General features: G+C 40.6%; 1 protein-coding gene across 2 annotated transcripts in view; it reads right to left on the bottom strand.

Moving 5' to 3' along the window:
• Positions 1-528: 528 nt before the first annotated feature.
• LOC106591089 (putative E3 ubiquitin-protein ligase MID2) overlaps positions 529-27,253 on the bottom strand; it is a 249,705-nt gene continuing 222,980 nt past the window's right edge. For both annotated transcript variants that reach the window (XM_045724241.2, XM_045724240.2), the window contains 3 exons: positions 11,485-11,646; positions 6,368-6,575; positions 529-5,939 (listed from right to left, as the gene is read on the bottom strand). In XM_045724241.2, coding sequence (XP_045580197.1) covers positions 5,525-5,939; positions 6,368-6,575; positions 11,485-11,646 — 785 coding nt within the window. In that variant the 3' untranslated portion in view covers positions 529-5,524. The remainder of the gene's footprint in view (positions 5,940-6,367; positions 6,576-11,484; positions 11,647-27,253) is intronic.

Here is a 27,253-nt window from a genome sequence, read left to right on the forward strand (position 1 = left end):
CCATGAGATGCTTAGCTACTTGCTGAATGATGGCATGCCATATCTTTCTGTCCATCATGGAAGTTAAAAGGTCCTCCGTTCTGAGTCCAGTGTCTCGGGCAGATGTTATCTACTAATATCTCCATGTGACGGCTACACAACAGCCCTATCTGTGGAAAATGCGAAGGACAGTGAGGATAATAACAGAATACAATAACTAATGACTTTGTAATACGACTTTTAAATTGGACTTTTTAAGTTCACATAAATAGCATGAGTTAATATATTTTTGTATATTATAAAATGTTATATAATATACATTTTCTTTCTACGAGTCAGAGATCTTTTTGAAACAAAAGTGTTATGTTGATGTTGTTTTACTGAACATAGAGCTGTTGTTTTGATTCAAATATCAGAGGAAGTAAAGAATCTATTTCTAGAGTTGTAAAAAATAATTCCTTTTAGAAACACAAAAGAAATGCAAAATTATGATATATTCCATCATGTCTAGAAGGTACTGTATACTGACTGAACTACAAAGAGAGTCAATTATTCTCAGTGTGTTTATTGACCGGTAGTAGTAGCACAAAGCACAGCAAAACTACCTGAATGATATGCATGAACACACGTCTCAATAAAGTTGTCTATTTCAAATTGACATTTTGTTGTGAATCTGTTTCTATAAAACCTTCATGAGATAGACACAGACTGTATGGACCAAGTCATGCATGCAGTAGGTGACCCAGTCAAATGCACTTCTTGTACAAATAAAAGGTATCTTGTCAGTTCAGCCCAGAAATCAGCAGCCACAGTTATCACCTCTGATGTTTTCTTCAAATTGATCGTCTTTCTGATAATTCAAGAAACGTCCCTTACAAAAAAAGATTGCAGTCAGAGTGCAGTATAACTGCAGTACACTGTAGTATAACTGTAGTTATAATGCAGTATTGTAGCAGTAAACTGTAGTTAAAATGTAGTATAACTGCAGTACACTGTAGTACAACTGTAGTTAGAATGCAGTATAACTGCAGTACACTGTAGTATAACTGTAGTTAGAATGCAGTATAACTGCAGTACACTGTAGTATAACTGTAGTTAGAATGCAGTATATATGCAGTACACTGTAGTATAACTGTAATTAGAATGCCGTATAACTGCAGTACGTTGCAAATACTGCGTCCAAAATAACACTTTTTTTTTACTGCAGTAATTTTGCAGTGTAACTGCAGTTACAGTGCAGTATAACTGCAGTTCAACTGCAGAACACTGCAGTTATTCTGCAATCACTGCATCCAAAATACCACAGTCGACTGTAGTTACTACACTTTTACTACAGTTTTAAAACCCCAATCTTTTTTGTTGTTGTAAGGGCTAACATTCACAAATCTGCTGCTAGACTAAAAAAGAAAAATGAAAGCACAAACAACACCTCCCCTTCAGTCAGCACTGATATTACCCTTAAAAACAGCATTTAACTGCTGTTATGTCTTATGTAGCTGTTATAAAGGCTTTATGAATGCATACGTAAGGGGGTCTACAGTGAAGTGTTACCACCTGTTATAATCAAAGCAGTGTTATTTAAAAGACCTCTGACCTCTTGAGTCCAGTATTCAGCTAGCTCTATAAATGGAAGACCATTCTCATCAGCTTGAACTGGTGTTCTGTTAGGTCCATAATGGAACTCACCATTCTCATCAGCTTGAACTGGTGTTCTGTTGGGTCTATAATGGAACTCACCATTCTCATCGGCTTGAACTGGTGTTCTGTTGGGTCTATAATGGAACTCACCATTCTCATCGGCTTGAACTGGTGTTCTGTTGGGTCTATAATGGAACTCACCATTCTCATCGGCTTGAACTGGTGTTCTGTTGGGTCTATAATGGAACTCACCATTCTCATCTTACTATTGAACTGCTGTGTTCTGTTGGGTTCATAATGGAACTCACCATTTTCATTGGCTTGAACTGGTGTTCTGTTGGGTCTATATTGGAACTCACCATTCTCATCGGCTTGAACTGGTGTTCTGTTGGGTCTATAATGGAACTCACCATTCTCATCTTACTATTGAACCACTGTGTTCTGTTGGGTCTATAATGGAACTCACCATTCTCATCTTACTATTGAACCACTGTGTTCTGTTGGGTCCATAATGGAACTCACCATTGTCATTGGCTTGAACTGGTGTTCTGTTGGGTCTATAATGGAACTCACCATTCTCATCTTACTATTGAACCACTGTGTTCTGTTGGGTCCATAATGGAACTCACCATTGTCATTGGCTTGAACTGGTGTTCTGTTGGGTCTATAATGGAACTCACCATTCTCATCGGCTTGAACTGGTGTTCTGTTGGGTCTATAATGGAACTCACCATTCTCATCGGCTTGAACTGGTGTTCTGTTGGGTCCATAATGGAACTCACCATTCTCATCTTACTATTGAACCGCTGTGTTCTGTTAGGTCCATAATGGAACTCACCATTCTCATCTTACTATTGAACCATTGTGTTCTGTTGGGTCCATAATGGAACTCACCATTCTCATCGGCTTGAACTGGTGTTCTGTTGGGTCTATAATGAAACTCACCATTCTCATCGGCTTGAACTGGTGTTCTGTTGGGTCTATAATGGAACTCACCATTCTCATCGGCTTGAACTGGTGTTCTGTTGGGTCTATAATGGAACTCACCATTCTCATCTTACTATTGAACCGCTGTGTTCGGTTGGGTCCTTAATGGAACTCACCATTGTCATTGGCTTGAACTGGTGTTCTGTTGGGTCTATAATGGAACTCACTATTCTCATCTTACTATTGAACCACTGTGTTCTGTTGGGTCCATAATGGAACTCACCATTCTCATCTTACTATTGAACCACTGTGTTCTGTTGGGTCCATAATGGAACTCACCATTCTCATCGGCTTGAACTGGTGTTCTGTTGGGTCTATAATGGAACTCACCATTCTCATCTTACTATTGAACCACTGTGTTCTGTTGGGTCTATAATGGAACTCACCATTCTCATCTTACTATTGAACCACTGTGTTCTGTTGGGTCCATAATGGAACTCACCATTGTCATTGGCTTGAACTGGTGTTCTGTTGGGTCTATAATGGAACTCACCATTCTCATCTTACTATTGAACCACTGTGTTCTGTTAGGTCCATAATGGAACTCACCATTCTCATCTTACTATTGAACCACTGTGTTCTGTTGGGTCCATAATGGAACTCACCATTGTCATTGGCTTGAACTGGTGTTCTGTTGGATCTATAATGGAACTCACCATTCTCATTGGCTTGAACTGGTGTTCTGTTGGGTCTATAATGGAACTCACCATTCTCATCGGCTTGAACTGGTGTTCTGTTGGGTCCATAATGGAACTCACCATTCTCATCTTACTATTGAACCGCTGTGTTCTGTTAGGTCCATAATGGAACTCACCATTCTCATCTTACTATTGAACCATTGTGTTCTGTTGGGTCCATAATGGAACTCACCATTCTCATCTTACTATTGAACCGCTGTGTTCTGTTGGGTCCATAATGGAACTCACCATTCTCATCTTACTATTGAACCACTGTGTTCTGTTAGGTCCATAATGGAACTCACCATTCTCATCTTACTATTGAACCATTGTGTTCTGTTAGGTCCATAATGGAACTCAAGACTCACTCCAGCCTTAAAGTAGCTATTGTTTCTTTGAAGAAGCTTGAGGACGGACCAGTTAGTTCCAGATCCATTCATATGTCTGTCTCTCTGTCTCCCACTTTCACGGTGCCAAAGACAAATCTGCATGATGGTTAGTTTGTGCTTTCGAATTAAAAACAGAAAACTTAAAAAACAGGAAATATGACATTTAGCATGGAAAACTAAATCTGTGTCTGAAATGGCACCCTATTGCATACATAGTGCATCATTTATTTTTTTTACATTCAAAAGTAGTGCACTATATAGGGAATAGGGTGCCATTTGGGACATGTCCTAAATACCTTGATGTGTGGTGAGAGATTGAACCACCGGCATCAGGACATTGGCGTCATCAGTAGTACGAGTCTGTCTGTTCCCAATATCCTCACTACTACGTTTAATTCGATGAAAAAAATAAAGCATCCGTAGGTTTTCAGAAAGTTAACAGTTAGTATCTAAAGTATTACATCATGCTAGTTCAGTGGTTTTTCAAGCTACACACTACTTATGTTTTCTCTGCATAATAAATATACTATTGATTGTCTTGATCAGACCCACTACGTATTCAATCCCTGAATATTAAATCAGAGGAAAATCAGTAAAAATCATAGTCCACACCACCAAAGCCATACATTAAAAAAAAGCCCAAATAAATAATAAGTATCTGATGATGTAACGCTTTACGTTTTTTGAATGATGATGTCATAGAGCTACAAGGTCTTCCCTGTGGAATCTTAACCATATCTGGTGAAATGTTTTGTGATTTTCTTGAATAGAAATCTGATGGTTTCTATGAGAGATAGAATATCGGGATGGTAACTGGTAGGTAGACAAATAACAGATCTACATTGTCTTGGGACTTTATACAAATCAACGGCCAATAACAACACACCCCTTTTGGAATAGGTAAACTTCGACCAAGGATTGGATGTGAGGGGAGGTGGTGGAGCTCCGCGGTGACTGTGAGGAATTCTATAGGTCAGGAGTCAAGAATTACCTCATGATAACCTGGAAGTGAACCAGTGAGGGATTCTATAGGTCAGGAGTCAAGAATTACCTCATGATAACCTGGAAGTGAACCAGTGAAGGGCAGTGAAGTGGGATCCTATAATGCAGCATGCTTTTCTCACAGCAAAACAGAACTAAACAAAACATGAAGTGTGAACCAATCACAGAGGAAATACATATCATGCTATGACATCAAAACCGATAGCAAATCGAATGTTATAACCCTCTCTTCCCTCCCTGAATATTCAACTTTCGTAATTTTTTTTATCCGTCAGTTTTGTTAATTTCACTGTGTTAAAAATCGCATAAACGTCATAATCTTACCCCATTTCTATAGAAGATAAATCCACTATGCTATCTAGAGGAAGAACAACCATGTCCAAATACATTTTGTGTCTTTTTTTAAACACTGAGGAAATAAAGACCAATCTAAAAAGTGTCCCATGAATACATTGAGATTGAGAAGAAAATAAAAGCAAACCAACTTATTATTCATAAATAATTAACATGTTTTCCTCTAATCAATCATGATCAATAAAGTTTCTTATAATACAAGACTAGTAGTCACACAATGCAAGTCAAGCTTCTGTGTTGATTTGTAAATATCATAAACAACAACACACATCCTCACACTGAGACAAGTAGTAGGTAATGTAACAAACCATCCATGAAGAGAAAAGAGGAAAGCTGGGTAAAATGAGGAAGAGGAGGAAGTAGGAAACTGAGGAGAAGAAAAATTCAACCCCATTGGCCCACAAACCCAGGAAGTAAGTGAGTCTAGCCCAGCCCAGTTCAGAGTCCAGTCCAAGCCCTTGTCGGTCTCCGGGACTGGGAGTCACCCCTGTCCCGGACTCAGTGACAGCCCTTCAGACCCGACATGTAGGGTGACTCCTGCTGACGACACAGGGTCATCATCCCCTCCTGGTGTTCCTCAGGGCAGTCCACAAAGTCCGGCACCGGAAGCCCTGACAGGATCATCACTGACTTGTTCCAGATCATGAAGGTGGGCGCCACGGGGAGCAGGAAGCTGACCTCAAAGGTGTGCAGGTGTTGGGAGTTCATGGCGTCGTAGAAGGACAGGGAGTTGTTGTCGTAGTCCAGAAGGACTCCCAGACGTCTGAGCTGGTGGCTGGCCTCCACCAGCATCTCTTTGCCATTGTGACGCACCATGAAGTTGTTGTTACAGCGGGACAACACCCAGGAGGAGGAGTTCTTACCACTCCACTCGTTCTTAGGGGCGGACTTGTAAGCCACGCCCACAGCGTACCTGTCAGAGGGGATTACAGAGTGTCAGGAAGGCATAAACTACGGACAACAAACACAATTACATTTTATCAATGGCAATTTGAATGCACAGATGAGATCATGAGGCCCATTGTGAGGCCCATTTTGTTTTAAGTATCTGTGACCAACAGATGCATATCTGTATTCCCAGTCATGTGAAATGTATAGATTAGGGCCTTATGAAATAAATAATACATTATTTACTATTATTTCCTTATATGAACTGTAACTCAGTAAAATATATGAAATTATTGCCTGCTGCGTTTATATATTTTATTCAGTATACATATGTTGTATCGATAAAGCTTATTCCACCACTATATGATCAATGGGAGGAAAATCAAGTGTTTCTGCATGAAGTCGTGTGGCAACGAACAGTGTACATACAGTATTATCAATATCACAACTCACCAGGTGGAGGCGCCCAGCAACACCTCCCAGTAGTGACAGCCGCTGTCGATGAAGACGTTTCCTGCTGCTCCATACGACCCCGTGCTGCTGAAGCGTTCTGGAGTGTGGCTCTTCTTCAGGGAGCTCTCATCTTTCTCCATGGTCAGGCAGTCGTTGGACAGACGCAGCTTCTTGTGGGCCGTCTTTGGGTCAAGCTTAAAAGGCTGACCTGGAAGTGCGGTGGAGGAGAAGACAGGGGAGACGTTTAGCTTCACAGAGGTTCTCTAGGTCTAGCAGACAGTAGCATTCAACATCAGCAGCAGAAGAAAGACAGGCGGACACTCAGCCTCAGGTCAAGTGTCTCAGATGAACATCAGAAATAGGATATTGTGACTATTACTGTGAGTTTTATGACAGGGAACATCATATTTACATCTATAACAACATGCCCATGGAACATTTTCATTTGAGGTCATCGATTGAGAAAGTGGGAAAACAGAAAGAAAGAGAGAATTGGGGATGAAACGGGTAGTGTGGGTATAAAATGACAAAGTAGCATCTTTCTCTGTCTATGTATAGGATACTTGGAGGTTGTCCTTGGTCCTGAACGACCTGACATTTAACTCTGGACACCTCCAATCTCCTTTTCCTCCATCCCTGCTTCTCCTCCTCGTCTTCCACGGCTTTAATGAGCAACAATGAAGCTCCCTCCATCCACTCCCCTCCTCCTCTCTCTCTCTCTCTCTCTCCCTGCCTGCCTGCCCCAATAATCTCCCTTCCGACTGAGTGTTACTGCACACGGATATGAGACGGTTTGGCTGTGTGCTTCTGAAAGCCAATTACATGAATAGCATGCTTTGATCTGCTTATCTCGGCGAGCGCAGCCATTTTCAAACACACACTGGCTCTGTCACAGGTTTCCTGGGGACTGCTCCTGAGAGCGGGTCTGGCTGGCTGAGTGAGGAGAGGAGGGGGACCGAAGCTGCTGCACGTGCAACAGAGGTACAAAAAACGCACACAGAGGCGTGTACACACTGACGCACACCGACATGGCAAACAACAAACCAGAAACAGTCATCACAAACACACGCACGCCATCCCTCTCATTACCAGTGTATTCCAACACCTACAGAGCTGTAAATCAAAGGGCTGTGACAGACAGAGCCAAGGTGTTACTTAATGTCATCACTACCTCATTACAGGGTTCCATCCTGTTACCACGGAGACCGGGTGTGCAACCCAAAATGCCAGTGCACTATATAATATATAGAATAGGGTGTCCTTTGGGACACAGAGAGATGTCAGAGAGGACAGAGGTGTCAGTCCATAGTTGAAGGGCTTCCCTCTGCGGGATAAATAATACAACTATTTGAGGGAACAGACATGGGATTTTTTCACAACTAAGATTAGACATTTCATCTTTCCTACAATACTTTATAAATGACAGACATGTAATTCACTGATGCTCACCGTTCTATTAGTGTCTGTGTATTGTTGAGGCACTGAGGAGATGGAATGAAAGCTGGAGCAATGTGTTTCTGTGTACCCGTTCTGGTTGTGTATCTAGCTATCAGAGGAAGGGAAATTATGGAAAATGCTTTTCAAAAGCACACACACTTTATGAGTTCTGGAGTAAACCTGTCAGAAGCAAGGAGAGGGAGTCTGGCTGACACTATCACGCTCCCTGCTACAGGAGAGAGAGAGAGAGAGAGAGAGAGAGAGAGAGAGAGAGAGAGAGAGAGAGAGAGAGAGAGAGAGAGAGAGAGAGAGAGAGAGAGAGAGAGAGAGAGGAGGAGAGGAGAGAGAGAGAGAGAGAGAGAGAGAGAGAGAGAGACCTGGACTAGATGACAGCTCTATCCTCGGGACACACAGACAGAGAGATGGACAGATGGCATGGAGGAGAAGGAGGAGATAGGGAGGGCAGTGAGATGATGTGCCATGGTTGCAGGCTGAGGGTCAGAGAGACAAGCAGAAAGCACAAGGACACTGCCCCAGAGAACAAGGCGACCAGACCAGAGCAAGCCCTCTGCAACGCATCCCTCAACCCCCTCCTCCATCCTCCTTCTGTATCCCTCCTCCTCCTCCTCCTCCTCCTCCTCCCTATATATCCGTCCTCCTCCTCCGCCTCCCTATATATCCCTCCTACTCCTCCCTATATATCCGTCCTCCTCCTCCTCCTCCTCCTCCCTATATATCCTTCCTCCTCCTCCTCCTCCCTATATATCCCTCCTCCTCCTCCTCCTCCCTATATATCCTTCCTCCTCCTCCTCCTCCTCCCTATATATCCTTCCTCCTCCTCCCTATATATCCCTCCTCCTCCTCCTCCTCCTCCTCCCTATATATCCTTCCTCCTCCTCCTCCTCCCTATATATCCCTCCTCCTCCTCCTTCCTATATCTCCTCCTCCTCCTCCCTATATCTCCTCCTCCTCCTCCTCCTCCCTATATATCCCTCCTCCTTCCCCTCCTCCCTATATATCCCTCCTCCTCCTCCTCCTCCTTCCTATATCTCCTCCTCCTCCTCCCTATATCTCCTCCTCCTCCTCCCTATATATCCTTCCTCCTCCTCCTCCTCCTCCTCCCTATATATCCCTCCTCCTCCTCCCTATATATGCCTCCTCCTCCTCCTCCTCCCTATATATCTTTCCTCCTCCTCCTCCTCCTCCTCCCTATATATCCTTCCTCCTCCTCCTCCCTATATATCCTTCCTCCACCTCCTCCTCCCTATATATCCCTCCTCCTCCCTATATATCCCTCCTCCTCCCTATATATCCCTCCTCCTCCTCCCTATATCTCCCTCCTCCTCCTTCTCCTCCCCCTCTTCCCTATATCTCCTCCTCCTCTTCCCTATATATATATATATATATATATATATATATATATATATATATATATATATATATATATATATCTTTCCTCATCTTCCTCCTCCATCCTCCCTATATCTCCCCATCCTTGTCCTCCTCCTCCATCCTCACTACACCAGTATTATTCATTGATGAACCCTTTTTCTACTGAGAATGATGATGAATGTCCGAGCCTGTCAATGTGAAGTCACAGCCTTTATAAGTACATCAAGTGATTCTATTTATGTCTGGTTGTCTTAAATGATTACCTAGTAATAGAGTAGATAACAGCTCGGCCTATGTACAGTATACCCATCAGGAGTACAGCGTTCATGTTTCAACTTGTTTCACAGTGGTATTCTAGTGGAAGGAGTTTAGGGATTAACATTACATGTCACTGTTATTTGTGAAACGTGTTTCAGCAACCCTGAAATGTGACAAGCTAAAATCTCTAAGCCGCTTCTTGCCCATCCGTCTGAAAATATGACAACAACCAAAAAAATCCTCCCATCTTACTGCTGAGGCCTCAGGCTTTGACTAAAACTTATCCTGTGGTACTTAAAGGCTTCGACACTTCGTCTCAATGGCTGCTGGCTGTGTGCTTGAGGAGAGGGACCAACCATACACCATGAATGTTTCTTGATTGTTGTGACCCATTTTCTCTCTACCTCTACATGCTAGTGAAGAGCTTCTTCTGTGTATATTAATTACAGAGAAAGAGAGAGACGGACAGACAGACAGAGAGAGAAAGAGAGAGAAAGAGAGAGAGAGAAAAGCATCTATCTTTGTGTTATTATGCTAGGTGGCTGATTCTGATAATGAAGAGAAATGCCAGGTGCCAATCCAGTATAGTATACAGGGCTTAATCTGCATTAAATCTGAGAGATAGAGTGGGAGGACAGGCTGATACACTAATCTATTCAGGGGACAGGCGAAGAGGAGCAGGGGAGGCGAGAGGAGAGGAGAGGAGAGGAGGGGGCAGGGGAAGAGAGGAGGAGAGTAGAGGAGAGGAGAGGAGAGGAGAGCAGGGAAGGAAAGACAGAGGACTGCATGCCACGACTTGGCTGATGCTGTGGGCACAAACCAGTAGGCACCATAACGAGAGATACAGCGAGACAGTGTGTGTGTGTGTGTCTGTGTGTGTGTGTCTGTGTGTGTGTGTGTGTGTGTGTGTGGGTGGGTGTATGAGCTTAGCCTAGCTGCTGGGCCCAGTGATAAACCTCTGGCAGCCTACGGCTCTACCGACAGGGAATAGAGGGATGAGAGAGGGACGGAGGGATGAGAGAGGGAGGACATGCTAACTCACTGCTAGCTCCAGATACCCTGTGTTTCACCTCCAAACCTCCCCCCGGGTGACTCCATAGCCTCGCTGATGCAATAATCCATGTGAATGCTGTCAGCACCTATCCGGCTGTAACAGGGGCATTTGTAAGTAATTGAAGCCCTGAGCGAGAGAGAGGCAGACAGGCAGGGCTGTAGAGGTGTGATGCTGTACCTGAGGAGGGAGAGATCTTGGCATTAGCCAACCTATCGTGTGACCAGGACGGAGGTAGAGAGAGAGAGAGAGAGAGAGAGAGAGAGAGAGAGAGAGAGAGAGAGAGAGAGAGAGAGAGAGAGAGAGAGAGAGAGAGAGGGAGGGAGGGAGGGAGGGAGAGGGAAAGAGGAAGGGAGAGGGAGGGAGGGAGGGATGGACGGAGGGAGGGAGAGAGGGAGGGAGAGGGAAAGAGGGCGGGACAGAGGGGGAGAGAGGGAAAGAGGGAGGGAGAGAGGGAGGGAAAGAGGGAGGGAGAGAGAGGGACAGAGGGAGGGAGAGAGAGGGAGGGAGAGAGAGGGAAAGTGAGTGATGGGTCTAATGGAGTCATTATCACTGGTTGGGTGGCGCCGGTCCATGTATGGTATACCAATAAAGCCTTTTCTCTCATCTGTCTAGCCAGTGGCTGTTCTCTAATGTCTGGAAGAACAGATCTAATTGGAGGCCAGGGGCCAGTGGGTCTACCCAGAGAGTAGAGCCCCAGGCTGAGGTAAGCAGCTGTGAAGACAGGGTCTGGAGGGCCGGGAGCCTGGCGGTATGGTGGGGCAACAGGGCTGGGGGACTTAGTGTTGGTTTTGAGGAGGGCTGAAGGGACAGAGGCCTGGAGGGTGGGGGGACTTACTAACTGAGCTAACCAAGAGAGCAGAACCCAATGCTGGGGTAAGAAGCTGTGAAGGACAGAGGGACCAGAGGGCTGGGGGACTTACTGTTGGTTTTGAGGCGGGCTGAAGGGACAGAGGGACCAGAGGGCTAAGGGACTTACTGTTGGTTTTGAGGCGAGCTGGTTCGCTGTTGCGGCTGCCTGCCTGGTTGATGGCCTTGACAAAGAAGACATAACGTGTTCCACTCTGCAGACCGTGCACCGTGTAGTGGTTCTGCTTGATGTTGGGGACAATCATCCAACTGTCCACACTGTTATACAGACCTAGAGAGAGATACATACTGTTATACAGACCTAGAGATACATACTGTTATACAGACCTAGAGATGCATACTGTTATACAGACCTAGAGATGCATACTGTTATACAGACCTAGAGATGCATACTGTTATACAGACCTAGAGATACATACTGTTATACAGACCTAGAGAGAGATACATACTGTTATACAGACCTAGAGATACATACTGTTATACAGACCTAGAGATACATACTGTTATACAGACCTAGAGATGCATACTGTTATACAGACCTAGAGATACATACTGTTATACAGACCTAGAGATACATACTGTTATACAGACCTAGAGATACATACTGTTATACAGACCTAGAGATACATACTGTTATACAGACCTAGAGATACATACTGTTATACAGACCTAGAGAGAGATACATACTGTTATACAGACCTAGAGAGAGATACATACTGTTATACAGACCTAGAGAGAGATACATACTGTTATACAGACCTAGAGAGAGATACATACTGTTATACAGACCTAGAGATACATACTGTTATACAGACCTAGAGATACATACTGTTATACAGACCTAGAGATACATACTGTTATACAGACCTAGAGATACATACTGTTATACAGACCTAGAGATACATACTGTTATACAGACCTAGAGATGCATACTGTTATACAGACCTAGAGATACATACTGTTATACAGACCTAGAGATACATACTGTTATACAGACCTAGAGATACATACTGTTATACAGACCTAGAGATACATACTGTTATACAGCTGCCACGATCATCCCCCTCTTCAAAGGGGGAGACACTCTAGACCCAAACTGCTACAGACCTATATCTATCCTACCCTGCCTTTCTAAGGTCTTCGAAAGCCAAGTTAACAAACAGATTACCGACCATTTCGAATCCCACCGTACCTTCTCTGCTATGCAATCTGGTTTCAGAGCCGGTCAAGGGTGCACATCAGCCACGCTCAAGGTCCTAAACGATATCGTAACCGCCATCGATAAGAGACATTACTGTGCAGCCGTATTCATCACCTGGCAAGGCTTTCGACTCTGTCAATCACCACATTCTTATCGGCAGACTCAACAGCCTTGGTTTCTCAAATGACTGCCTCGCCTGGTTCACCAACTACTTCTCTGATAGAGTTCAGTGTGTCAAATCGGAGGGCCTGTTGTCCGCACCTCTGGCAGTCTCTATGGGGGTGCCACAGGGTTCAATTCTCAGGCCGACTCTCTTCTCTGTATACATCAATGATGTCACTCTTGCTGTTGGTGATTCTCTGATCCACCTCTATGCAGACGACACCATTGTGTATACTTCTGGCCCTTCTTTGGACACTGTGTTAACCTCACTAGGGTAGGGGGCAGCATTCGGAATTTTGGATGAAAAGCATGCCCAAAGTAAACTGCCTGCTACTCAGGTCCAGAAGCTAGGATATGCATATAATTGGTAGATTTGGATAGAAAACACTCTAAAGTTTCCAAAACTGTTAAAATAATGTCTGTGAGTATAACAGAACTGACATGGCAGGCGAAAACCTGAGGAACATCCATCTAGGAAGTGCCTTTATTTTGAAAAGCCTATTTTTCCATTGAAAGCATATCCACCATACAAAGACTTATGACGCAGTTCACGATCCCTATGGCTTTCACAACATGTGGCCAGTCTTTAGGCATTGTTTCAGGCTTTTACTCTGAAAATTAGGGAGAAACAGCACTTTCAATGAGTGGACAGTGGAAATTTCCAGACATGAGTCCAGAGCGTGACCGGGAGCGTGCCTTTCTTGTTTTTCCTTTTCTATTGACGAAGATATTGTCCGGTTGAAATATGATCGATTATTTATGACCAACCGTTTTGACACCAAAGCCCCATATACTACCCACCACCGCGACCTGTACGCTCTCGTTGGTTGGCCCTCACTTCATACTCGTCACCAAACCCACTGGCTCCAGGTCATCTTCAAGTCTTTGCTAGGTAAAGCCCCGCCTTATCTAAGCTCACTGGTCACCATAGCAGCACCCACCCGTAGCACGCGCTCCAGCAGGTATATTTCACTGGTCACCCCCAAAGCTAATTCCTCCTTTGGCCGCCTCTCCTTCCAGTTCTCTGCTGCCAATGACTGGAACGAACTGCAAAAATCACTGAAGCTGTCAGAGCAGCTCACAGATCACCGCACCTGTACATAGCCCATCTGTAAATAGCCCATCCAACTACCTCATCCCAATACTATATTTATTTATTTATCCTGCTCCTTTGCACCCCAGTATCTCTACTTGCACATTCATCTTCTGCACATCTATCACTCCAGTGTTTAATTGGTATATTGTAATTATTTCGCCACCATGGCCTATTTATAGCCTTACCTCCCATATCTTACCTCATTTGCACACACTGTATATAGACTTTTTTCTACTTTATTATTGACTGTATGTTTGTTTATTCCATGTGTAACTCTGTGTCGTTGTATGTGTCGAACTGCTTTGCTTTATCTTGGCCGTTGTAAATGAGAACTTGTTCTCAACTAGCCTACCTGGTTAAATAAAGGTGAAATTTACAGACCTAGAGAGAGATACATACTGTTATACAGACCTAGAGATACATACTGTTATACAGACCTAGAGATACATACTGTTATACAGACCTACTGTTATACAGACTTATAACACAACAACATCACTTCTTGACTTATATCACAATAACATCACTACGTGACTTATATCACAACAACATCACTTCGTGACTTATATCACAATAACATCACTTCGTGACTTATATCACAACAACATCACTTCGTGACTTATATCACAATAACATCACTACGTGACTTATATCACAACAACATCACTTCGTGACTTATATCACAATAACATAACTTCGTGACTTAAAACACAACAACATTACTACGTGACATCACAAAAACAACATCACCACTTAACCTCTCTCCTCATCCTCTCTCCTTGCCTTCTTTCTACTTGCCTCCTCTCTCCTTGCCTCCTCTCTCCTTGTCTCCTTTCTCCTTGCCTCCATTCTAACCTAATTGTACTGGAGGCGAAGGTCCACAGTCTTGAGGAGAGAGGAGGAGAGTAATCGAAAAAGGATGAATTGAGACAGAGCACCCGGGTTGCGTCCCAAATGGCCCTATGGGCCCTGGACAAAAGTAGTGGACTATGTAGGGAACAGGGTGCTAATTGGGAATCACGCCAAGCGACTGTGGGCAGATGAAAGCAGAGAAAAACAAAGCATTATGGAAGGAGAGCAGGGCTGCTTTAGACACAGGCTTTGATGCTGCAACATAAAAGAGGTGTGTGTGAAAGTGTGTGTGCGTTAGTGTGTGTGTGTTAGTGTGTGTGTTAGTGTGTTTCAGATCCATTATGTAAAAAGGGAACTAATCAATCCAACTAATCAATTCTACAGTACTTCAGTTACCCTACAGTATTACAGTAAACAACACGACCCTACAGTATTACAGTCAACAACACAACCCTACAGTACTACAGTAAACAACACTACCCTACAGTACTACAGTAAGCAACACTACCCTACAGTACCACAGTAAACAACACTACCCTACAGTACTACAGTAAACAACACTAACCTACAGTAAACAACACTACCCTACAGTAAAAAACACTACCCTACAGTAAAAAACACTACCCTACAGTAAACAACACTACCCTACAGTATTACAAAAAACAACACTACCCTACAGTATTACAGTAAACAACACTAACCTACAGTAAACAACACTACCCTACAGTATTAAAGTAAACAACACTACCCTACAGTATTACAGTAAACAACACTACCCTATAGTAAACAAACCTACCCTACAGTATTACAGTAAACAACACTAGTCCTCAGGTTTACAGTAAACAACACTACCCTACAGTATTAAAGTAAACAACACTACCCTACAGTATTACAGTAAACAACACTACCCTACAGTAAACAAACATACCCTACAGTACTACAGTAAACAACACAAACCTACAGTAAACAACACTACCATACAGTAAACAACACTACCCTACAGTAGTACAGTAAACAACGCTACCCTATAGTAAACAACACCACCTTACAGTAAACAACTCTACCCAACAGTATTACAGTAAACAACACAACCCTACAGTATTACAGTAAACAACACTACACTACAGTAAACAACACTACCCTACAGTATTACAGTAAACAACACTAGTCCTCAGGATTACAGTAAACAGCACTACCCTACAGTACTACAGTAAACAACACAACAATACAGTAAACAACACTACCATACAGTAAACAAAACTACACCACAGTACTACAGTAAACAACACTACCCTACAGTATTACAGTAAACAACACTACCCTGCAGTAAACAACAGTACCCTACAGTACTACAGTAAACAACACTACATTAAAGTACTACAGTAAACACTACCCTACAGTATTACAGTAAACAACACTAGTCCTCAGGTTTACAGTAAACAACACTACCCTACAGTATTAAAGTAAACAACACTACCCTACAGTATTACAGTAAACAACACTACCCTACAGTAAACAAACATACCCTACAGTACTACAGTAAACAACACAAACCTACAGTAAACAACACTACCATACAGTAAACAACACTACCCTACAGTAGTACAGTAAACAACGCTACCCTATAGTAAACAACACCACCTTACAGTAAACAACTCTACCCAACAGTATTACAGTAAACAACACAACCCTACAGTATTACAGTAAACAACACTAGTCCTCAGGATTACAGTAAACAGCACTACCCTACAGTACTACAGTAAACAACACAACAATACAGTAAACAACACTACCATACAGTAAACAAAACTACACCACAGTACTACAGTAAACAACACTACCCTACAGTATTACAGTAAACAACACTACCCTGCAGTAAACAACAGTACCCTACAGTACTACAGTAAACAACACTACATTAAAGTACTACAGTAAACACTACCCTACAGTATTACAGTAAACAACACTACCCTACAGTATTACAGTAAACAACACTACCCTACAGTATTACAGTAAACATAATACCCTACAGTATTACAGTAAACAACACGACCCTACAGTATAACAGTAAACAACACTACCCTGCAGTATTACAGTAAACAACACTACCCTACAGTACTACAGTAAACAACACTACCCTACAGTATTACAGTAAACACCACCCTACAGTAGTAAAGTAAGCAACACTACCCTCCAGTAAACAACACTACCCTACAGTATTACAATAAACAATACCACCCTACAGTATTACAGTAAACAACACTACCCTACAGTATTCCAGTAAACAACACTACCCTACAGTATTACAGTAAACAACACTACCCTACAGTAAACAACACTACCCTACAGTATTACAGTAAACAACACTACCATACAGTATTACAGTAAACAACACAACCCTACAGTAAACAACACTACCCTACAGTATTACGGTAAACAACACTACCCTACAATATTACAGTAAACAACACTACCCTACAGTACTACAGTAAACAACACTACCCTACAGTAAACAACACTACCCTTCAGTATTACAGTAAACAACACTACCCTACAGTATTACAGTAAACAATATTACCATACAGTATTACAGTAAACAACACTACCCTACAGTACTACAGTAAACAGCACTACCCTACAGTACTACAGTAAACAATACTACCCTACAGTACTACAGTAAACAACATGACCTTACAGTATTACAGTAAACAACACTACCCTACAGTAAAAAACACTATCCTACAGTAAACAACACTACCCTACAGTTTTACAAAAAACAACACTACCCTACAGTATTACAGTAAACAACACTAACCTACAGTAAACAACACTACCCTACAGTATTAAAGCAAACAACACTACCCTACAGTATTACAGTAAACAACACTACCCTACAGTAAACAAACCTACCCTACAGTAATACAGTAAACAACACTAGTCCTCAGGTTTACAGTAAACAACACTACCCTACAGTATTAAAGTAAACAACACTACCCTACAGTATTACAGTAAACAACACTACCCTACAGTAAACAAACATACCCTACAGAACTACAGTAAACAACACAAACCTACAGTAAACAACACTACCATACAGTAAACAACACTACCCTACAGTAGTACAGTAAACAACGCTACCCTATAGTAAACAACACCACCTTACAGTAAACAACTCTACCCAACAGTATTACAGTAAACAACACAACCCTACAGTATTACAGTAAACAACACTACACTACAGTAAACAACACTACCCTACAGTATTACAGTAAACAACACTAGTCCTCAGGATTACAGTAAACAGCACTACCCTACAGTACTACAGTAAACAACACAACAATACAGTAAACAACACTACCATACAGTAAACAAAACTACACCACAGTACTACAGTAAACAACACTACCCTACAGTATTACAGTAAACAACACTACCCTGCAGTAAACAACAGTACCGTACAGTACTACAGTAAACAACACTACATTAAAGTACTACAGTAAACAACACTACCCTACAGTATTACAGTAAACAACACTACCCTACAGTATTACAGTAAACATAATACCCTACAGTATTACAGTAAACAACACGACCCTACAGTATAACAGTAAACAACAATACCCTACAGTATTACAGTAAACAACACTACCCTACAGTACTACAGTAAACAACACTACCCTACAGTATTACAGTAAACACCACCCTACAGTACTAAAGTAAGCAACACTACCCTCCAGTAAACAACACTACCCTACAGTATTACAATAAACAATACCACCCTACAGTATTACAGTAAACAACACTACCCTACAGTATTCCAGTAAACAACACTACCCTACAGTACTACAGTAAACACAACCCTACAGTATTACAGTAAACAACACTACCCTACAGTTAACAACACTACCCTACAGTATTACAGTAAACAACTACCCTACAGTACTACAGTAAACAACACTACCCTAAAGTATTACAGTAAACAACACTACCCTACAGTAAACAACACTACCCTACAGTATTACAGTAAACAACACTACCATACAGTATTACAGTAAACAACACAACCCTACAGTAAACAACACCACCCTACAGTACTACAGTAAACAACACTACCCTACAGTACTACAGTAAACAACACTACCCTACAGTAAACAACACTACCCTACAGTATTACAGTAAACAACACTACCCTACAGTACTACAGTAAACAACACTACCCTACAGTATTACATTAAACAACACCGCCCTACAGTATTACAGTAAACAACACTACCCTACAGTATTACAGTAAACAACACTACCCTACAGTACTACAGTAAACAACATACCCTACAGTAAACAACACTAACCTACAGTATTACAGTAAACAAAACTACTCTACAGTATTACACTAAGCAACAATACATTACAGTAAACACCACCCTACAGATTTTCAGTAAACAACACTACCCTACAGTACTACAGTAAACAATACTACACTACAGTACTACAGTAAACAACACCACCCAACAGTATTACAGTAAACAACACGACACTACAGTTTTACAGTAAACAACACTACCCTACAGTATTACAGTAAACAACACTACCCTACAGTATTATAGTAAACAACACTACCCTACAGTAAACAACACTACCCTACAGTAATACAGTAAACAACACTACCCTACAGTAAACAACACTACCCTACAGTATTACAGTAAACAACACTAGTCCTCAGGATTACAGTAAACAACACTACCCTACAGTACTACAGTAAACAACACAACCCAACAGTAAACAACACTACCATATAGTAAACAACACTTCACTACAGTACTACAGTAAACAACACTACCCTTCAGTATTACAGTAAACAACACTACCCTACAGTATTACAGTAACAACACTAACCTACAGTACTTAATGTAAACAACATACTCTACAGTAAACAACACTACCCTACAGTATTACAGTAAACAACACTACCCTACAGTACTACAGTAAACAACACTACCCTACAGTACTACAGTAAACAACACTACCCTACAGTAAACAACACTACCCTACAGTATTACAGTAAACAACACTACCCTACAGTACTACAGTAAACAACACTACCCTACAGTATTACAGTAAACAACACCACCCTACAGTATTACAGTAAACAACAATACCCTACAGTATTACAGTAAACAACACTACCCTACAGTATAACAGTAAAAACAGTACCTACCCTACAGTAAACAACACTACCCTACAGTATTACAGTAAACAACACTACCCTACAGTTAACACTACCCTACAGTATTACAGTAAACAACATACCCTACAGTATTACAGTAAACAACACTACCCTACAGTATTACAGTAAACAACACTACCCTACAGCACTACAGTAAACAACATACCCTACAGTAAACAACACTAACCTACAGTATTACAGTAAACAAATCTACACTACAGTACTACAGTAAACAACACCACCCAACAGTATTACAGTAAACAACATGACCCTACAGTATTACAGTAAACAACACTACCCTACAGTATTACAGTAAACAACACTACCCTACAGTACTAGAGTAAACAACACTACCCTACAGTATTACAGTAAACAACACTACCCTACAGTAAACAACACTACCCTACAGTAATACAGTAAACAACACTACCCTACAGTAAACAACACTACCCTACAGTATTACAGTAAACAACACTAGTCCTCAGGATTACAGTAAACAACACTACCCTACAGTATTACAGTAAACAACACTACCCTACAGTTAACACTACCCTACAGTATTACAGTAAACAATATACCCTACAGTACTACAGTAAACAACATACCCTACAGTAAACAACACTAACCTACAGTATTACAGTAAACAAAACTACTTTACAGTATTACACTAAGCAACACTACATTACAGTAAACACCACCCTACAGATTTTCAGTAAACAACACTACCCTACAGTACTACAGTAAACAATACTACACTACAGTACTACAGTAAACAACACGACCCTACAGTATTACAGTAAACAACACTACCCTACAGTATTACAGTAAACAACACTACCCTACAGTACTACAGTAAACAACACTACCCTACAGTATTACAGTAAACAACACTACCCTACAGTAAACAACACTACCCTACAGTAATACAGTAAACAACACTACCCTACAGTAAACAACACTACCCTACAGTATTACAGTAAACAACACTAGTCCTCAGGATTACAGTAAACAACACTACCCTACAGTACTACAGTAAACAACACAACCCAACAGTAAACAACACTACCATATAGTAAACAACACTACACTACAGTACTACAGTAAACAACACTACCCTACAGTACTACAGTAAAAAACACTATCCCTCAGTATTACAGTAAACAACACTACCCTACAGTAAACAACACTACCCTACAGTATTACAGTAAACAACTACCCTACAGTAGTACAGTAAACAACACTACCCTACAGTATTACAGTAAACAACATACCCTACAGTATTACAGTAAACAACATACCCTACAGTATTACAGTAAACAACACTACCCTACAGTACAACAGTAAACAACACTACCCTACAGTACTACAGTAAACAACACTACCCTACAGTAAACAACACTACCATATAGTAAACAACACTACACTAAAGTACTACAGTAAACAACACTACCCTTCAGTATTACAGTAAACAACACTACCCTATAGTATTACAGTACACAACACTACCCTACAGTACTACAGTAAACAACACTACCCTACAGTATTACAGTAAACAACACTACCCTACAGTATTACAGTAAACAACACTACCATACAGTAAACAACACTACCCTACAGTATTACAGTAAACAACACTACCCTACAGTATTACAGTAAACAACACTACCCTACAGTACTACAGTAAACAACATAACCCTACAGTACCACAGTAAACAACACTACCTTGCAGTATTACAGTAAATAACTACCCTGCAGTACTACAGTAAACAACACTACCCTAAAGTATTACAGTAAACAACACTACCCTACAGCAAACCATACTACCCAACAGTATTACAGTAAACAACACTACTATACAGTATTACAGTAAACAACACTACCCTACAGTACTACAGTAAACACAACCCTACAGTATTACAGTAAACAACACTACCCTACAGTTAACAACACTACCCTACAGTATTACAGTAAACAACTACCCTACAGTATTACATTAAACAACACTACCCTACAGTATTACAGTAAAGAACACTACCCTACATTATTACAGTAAACACGACCCTACAGTACTACAGCAAACCTCACTACCCTACAGTAATACAGTAAACAACACTACCCTACAGTACTACAGTAAACAATACTACCCTACAGTACTACAGTAAACAACACCACCCTACAAGATTACAGTAAACAACACGACCCTACAGTATTACAGTAAACAACACTACCCTACAGTACTACAGTAAACAATACTAGCCTACAGTTGTACAGTAAACAACACTAACCTACAGTACTTAATGTAAACAACATACCCTACAGTAAACAACACTACCGTACAGTATTACAGTAAACAACACTACTCTACAGTATTACACTAAGCAACACTACCTTACGGTAAACAACACTACCCTACAGTATTACAGTAAACAACACTACCCTACAGTATTACAGTAAACAACACTACTCTACAGTATTACACTAAGCAACACTACCTTACAGTAAACAACACTACCCTAAAATATTACAGTAAACACTACCCTACAGTACTACAGTAAAAAACACTATCCCTCAGTATTACAGTAAACAACACTACCCTACAGTTAACAACACTACCCTACAGTATTACAGTAAACAACACTACCCTACAGTACTACAGTAAACAACACTACCCTACAGTATTACAGTAAACAACACTACCCTACAGTAAACAACACTACCCTACAGTAATACAGTAAACAACACTACCCTACAGTAAACAACACTACCCTACAGTATTACAGTAAACAACACTAGTCCTCAGGATTACAGTAAACAACACTACCCTACAGTACTACAGTAAACAACACAACCCAACAGTAAACAACACTACCATATAGTAAACAACACTTCACTACAGTACTACAGTAAACAACACTACCCTACAGTACTACAGTAAAAAACACTATCCCTCAGTATTACAGTAAACAACACTACCCTACAGTAAACAACACTACCCTACAGTATTACAGTAAACAACATACCCTACAGTATTACAGTAAACAACACTACCCTACAGTACAACAGTAAACAACACTACCCTACAGTACTAAAGTAAACAACACTACCCTACAGTAAACAACACTACCATATAGTAAACAACACTACACTACAGTACTACAGTAAACAACACTACCCTTCAGTATTACAGTAAACAACACTACCCTATAGTATTACAGTACACAACACTACCCTACAGTACTACAGTAAACAACACTACCCTACAGTATTACAGTAAACAACACTACCCTACAGTACTACAGTAAACAACATAACCCTACAGTACCACAGTAAACAACACTACCTTGCAGTATTACAGTAAATAACTACCCTGCAGTACTACAGTAAACAACACTACCCTAAAGTATTACAGTAAACAACACTACCCTACAGCAAACCATACTACCCGACAGTATTACAGTAAACAACACTACTATACAGTATTACAGTAAACAACACTACCCTACAGTATTACATTTGACATTTTAGTCATTTAGCAGACATTCTTATCCAGAGGGACATACAGAAGTGAATGCATACATTTCATTTTTATTTTTCCGTACTGGCCCCCTGTGGAAATCGAACCCACAAACCTGGTGTTACAAACACCATGCTCTTCCAACTGAGCCACACGGTACTACAGTAAACAACAATACCCTACAGTATTACATTAAACAACACTACCCTACAGTATTACAGTAAACAACACTACCCTACATTATTACAGTAAACACGACCCTACAGTACTACAGTAAACAACACAACCCAACAGTAAACAACACTACCATATAGTAAACAACACTACACTACAGTACTACAGTAAACAACACTACCCTACAGTACTACAGTAAAAAACACTATACCTCAGTATTACAGTAAACAACACTACCCTACAGTAAACAACACTACCCTACAGTATTACAGTAAACAACTACCCTACAGTAGTACAGTAAACAACACTACCCTACAGTATTACAGTAAACAAAATACCCTACAGTATTACAGTAAACAACACTACCCTACAGTACAACAGTAAACAACACTACCCTACAGTACTACAGTAAACAACACTACCCTACAGTAAACAACACTACCATATAGTATTACAGTAAACAACTACCCTACAGTAGTACAGTAAACAACACTACCCTACAGTATTACAGTAAACAACATACCCTACAGTATTACAGTAAACAACATACCCTACAGTATTACAGTAAACAACACTACCCTACAGTACAACAGTAAACAACACTACCCTACAGTACTACAGTAAACAACACTACCCTACAGTAAACAACACTACCATATAGTAAACAACACTACACTAAAGTACTACAGTAAACAACACTACCCTTCAGTATTACAGTAAACAACACTACCCTATAGTATTACAGTACACAACACTACCCTACAGTACTACAGTAAACAACACTACCCTACAGTATTACAGTAAACAACACTACCCTACAGTATTACAGTAAACAACACTACCATACAGTAAACAACACTACCCTACAGTATTACAGTAAACAACACTACCCTACAGTATTACAGTAAACAACACTACCCTACAGTACTACAGTAAACAACATAACCCTACAGTACCACAGTAAACAACACTACCTTGCAGTATTACAGTAAATAACTACCCTGCAGTACTACAGTAAACAACACTACCCTAAAGTATTACAGTAAACAACACTACCCTACAGCAAACCATACTACCCAACAGTATTACAGTAAACAACACTACTATACAGTATTACAGTAAACAACACTACCCTACAGTATTACATTTGACATTTTAGTCATTTAGCAGACGCTCTTATCCAGAGCGACTTACAGAAGTGAATGCATACATTTCATTTTTATTTTTCTGTACTGGCCACCTGTGGGAATCGAACCCACAAACCTGGTGTTACAAACACCATGCTCTTCCAACTGAGCCACACGGTACTACAGTAAACAACACTACCCTACAGTATTACATTAAACAACACTACCCTACAGTATTACAGTAAAGAACACTACCCTACATTATTACAGTAAACACGACCCTACAGTACTACAGCAAACCTCACTACCCTACAGTAATACAGTAAACAACACTACCCTACAGTACTACAGTAAACAATACTACCCTACAGTACTACAGTAAACAACACCACCCTACAAGATTACAGTAAACAACACGACCCTACAGTATTACAGTAAACAACACTACCCTACAGTACTACAGTAAACAATACTAGCCTACAGTTGTACAGTAAACAACACTAACCTACAGTACTTAATGTAAACAACATACCCTACAGTAAACAACACTACCGTACAGTATTACAGTAAACAACACTACTCTACAGTATTACACTAAGCAACACTACCTTACGGTAAACAACACTACCCTACAGTATTACAGTAAACAACACTACCCTACAGTATTACAGTAAACAACACTACTCTACAGTATTACACTAAGCAACACTACCTTACAGTAAACAACACTACCCTAAAATATTACAGTAAACACTACCCTACAGTACTACAGTAAAAAACACTATCCCTCAGTATTACAGTAAACAACACTACCCTACAGTTAACAACACTACCCTACAGTATTACAGTAAACAACACTACCCTACAGTACTACAGTAAACAACACTACCCTACAGTATTACAGTAAACAACACTACCCTACAGTAAACAACACTACCCTACAGTAATACAGTAAACAACACTACCCTACAGTAAACAACACTACCCTACAGTATTACAGTAAACAACACTAGTCCTCAGGATTACAGTAAACAACACTACCCTACAGTAGTACAGTAAACAACACAACCCAACAGTAAACAACACTACCATATAGTAAACAACACTTCACTACAGTACTACAGTAAACAACACTACCCTACAGTACTACAGTAAAAAACACTATCCCTCAGTATTACAGTAAACAACACTACCCTACAGTAAACAACACTACCCTACAGTATTACAGTAAACAACATACCCTACAGTATTACAGTAAACAACACTACCCTACAGTACAACAGTAAACAACACTACCCTACAGTACTAAAGTAAACAACACTACCCTACAGTAAACAACACTACCATATAGTAAACAACACTACACTACAGTACTACAGTAAACAACACTACCCTTCAGTATTACAGTAAACAACACTACCCTATAGTATTACAGTACACAACACTACCCTACAGTACTACAGTAAACAACACTACCCTACAGTATTACAGTAAACAACACTACCCTACAGTACTACAGTAAACAACATAACCCTACAGTACCACAGTAAACAACACTACCTTGCAGTATTACAGTAAATAACTACCCTGCAGTACTACAGTAAACAACACTACCCTAAAGTATTACAGTAAACAACACTACCCTACAGCAAACCATACTACCCGACAGTATTACAGTAAACAACACTACTATACAGTATTACAGTAAACAACACTACCCTACAGTATTACATTTGACATTTTAGTCATTTAGCAGACATTCTTATCCAGAGGGACATACAGAAGTGAATGCATACATTTCATTTTTATTTTTCCGTACTGGCCCCCTGTGGAAATCGAACCCACAAACCTGGTGTTACAAACACCATGCTCTTCCAACTGAGCCACACGGTACTACAGTAAACAACAATACCCTACAGTATTACATTAAACAACACTACCCTACAGTATTACAGTAAACAACACTACCCTACATTATTACAGTAAACACGACCCTACAGTACTACAGTAAACAACACAACCCAACAGTAAACAACACTACCATATAGTAAACAACACTACACTACAGTACTACAGTAAACAACACTACCCTACAGTACTACAGTAAAAAACACTATACCTCAGTATTACAGTAAACAACACTACCCTACAGTAAACAACACTACCCTACAGTATTACAGTAAACAACTACCCTACAGTAGTACAGTAAACAACACTACCCTACAGTATTACAGTAAACAAAATACCCTACAGTATTACAGTAAACAACACTACCCTACAGTACAACAGTAAACAACACTACCCTACAGTACTACAGTAAACAACACTACCCTACAGTAAACAACACTACCATATAGTAAACAACACTACACTAAAGTACTACAGTAAACAACACTACCCTTCAGTATTACAGTAAACAACACTACCCTATAGTATTACAGTACACAACACTACCCTACAGTACTACAGTAAACAACACTACCCTACAGTATTACAGTAAACAACACTACCCTACAGTATTACAGTAA

The sequence above is a fragment of the Salmo salar genome, chromosome 09 (assembly GCF_965601325.2).
Source record: "Salmo salar chromosome 09, fSalSal1, whole genome shotgun sequence".
NCBI classification, from domain to species: domain Eukaryota; kingdom Metazoa; phylum Chordata; class Actinopteri; order Salmoniformes; family Salmonidae; genus Salmo; species Salmo salar.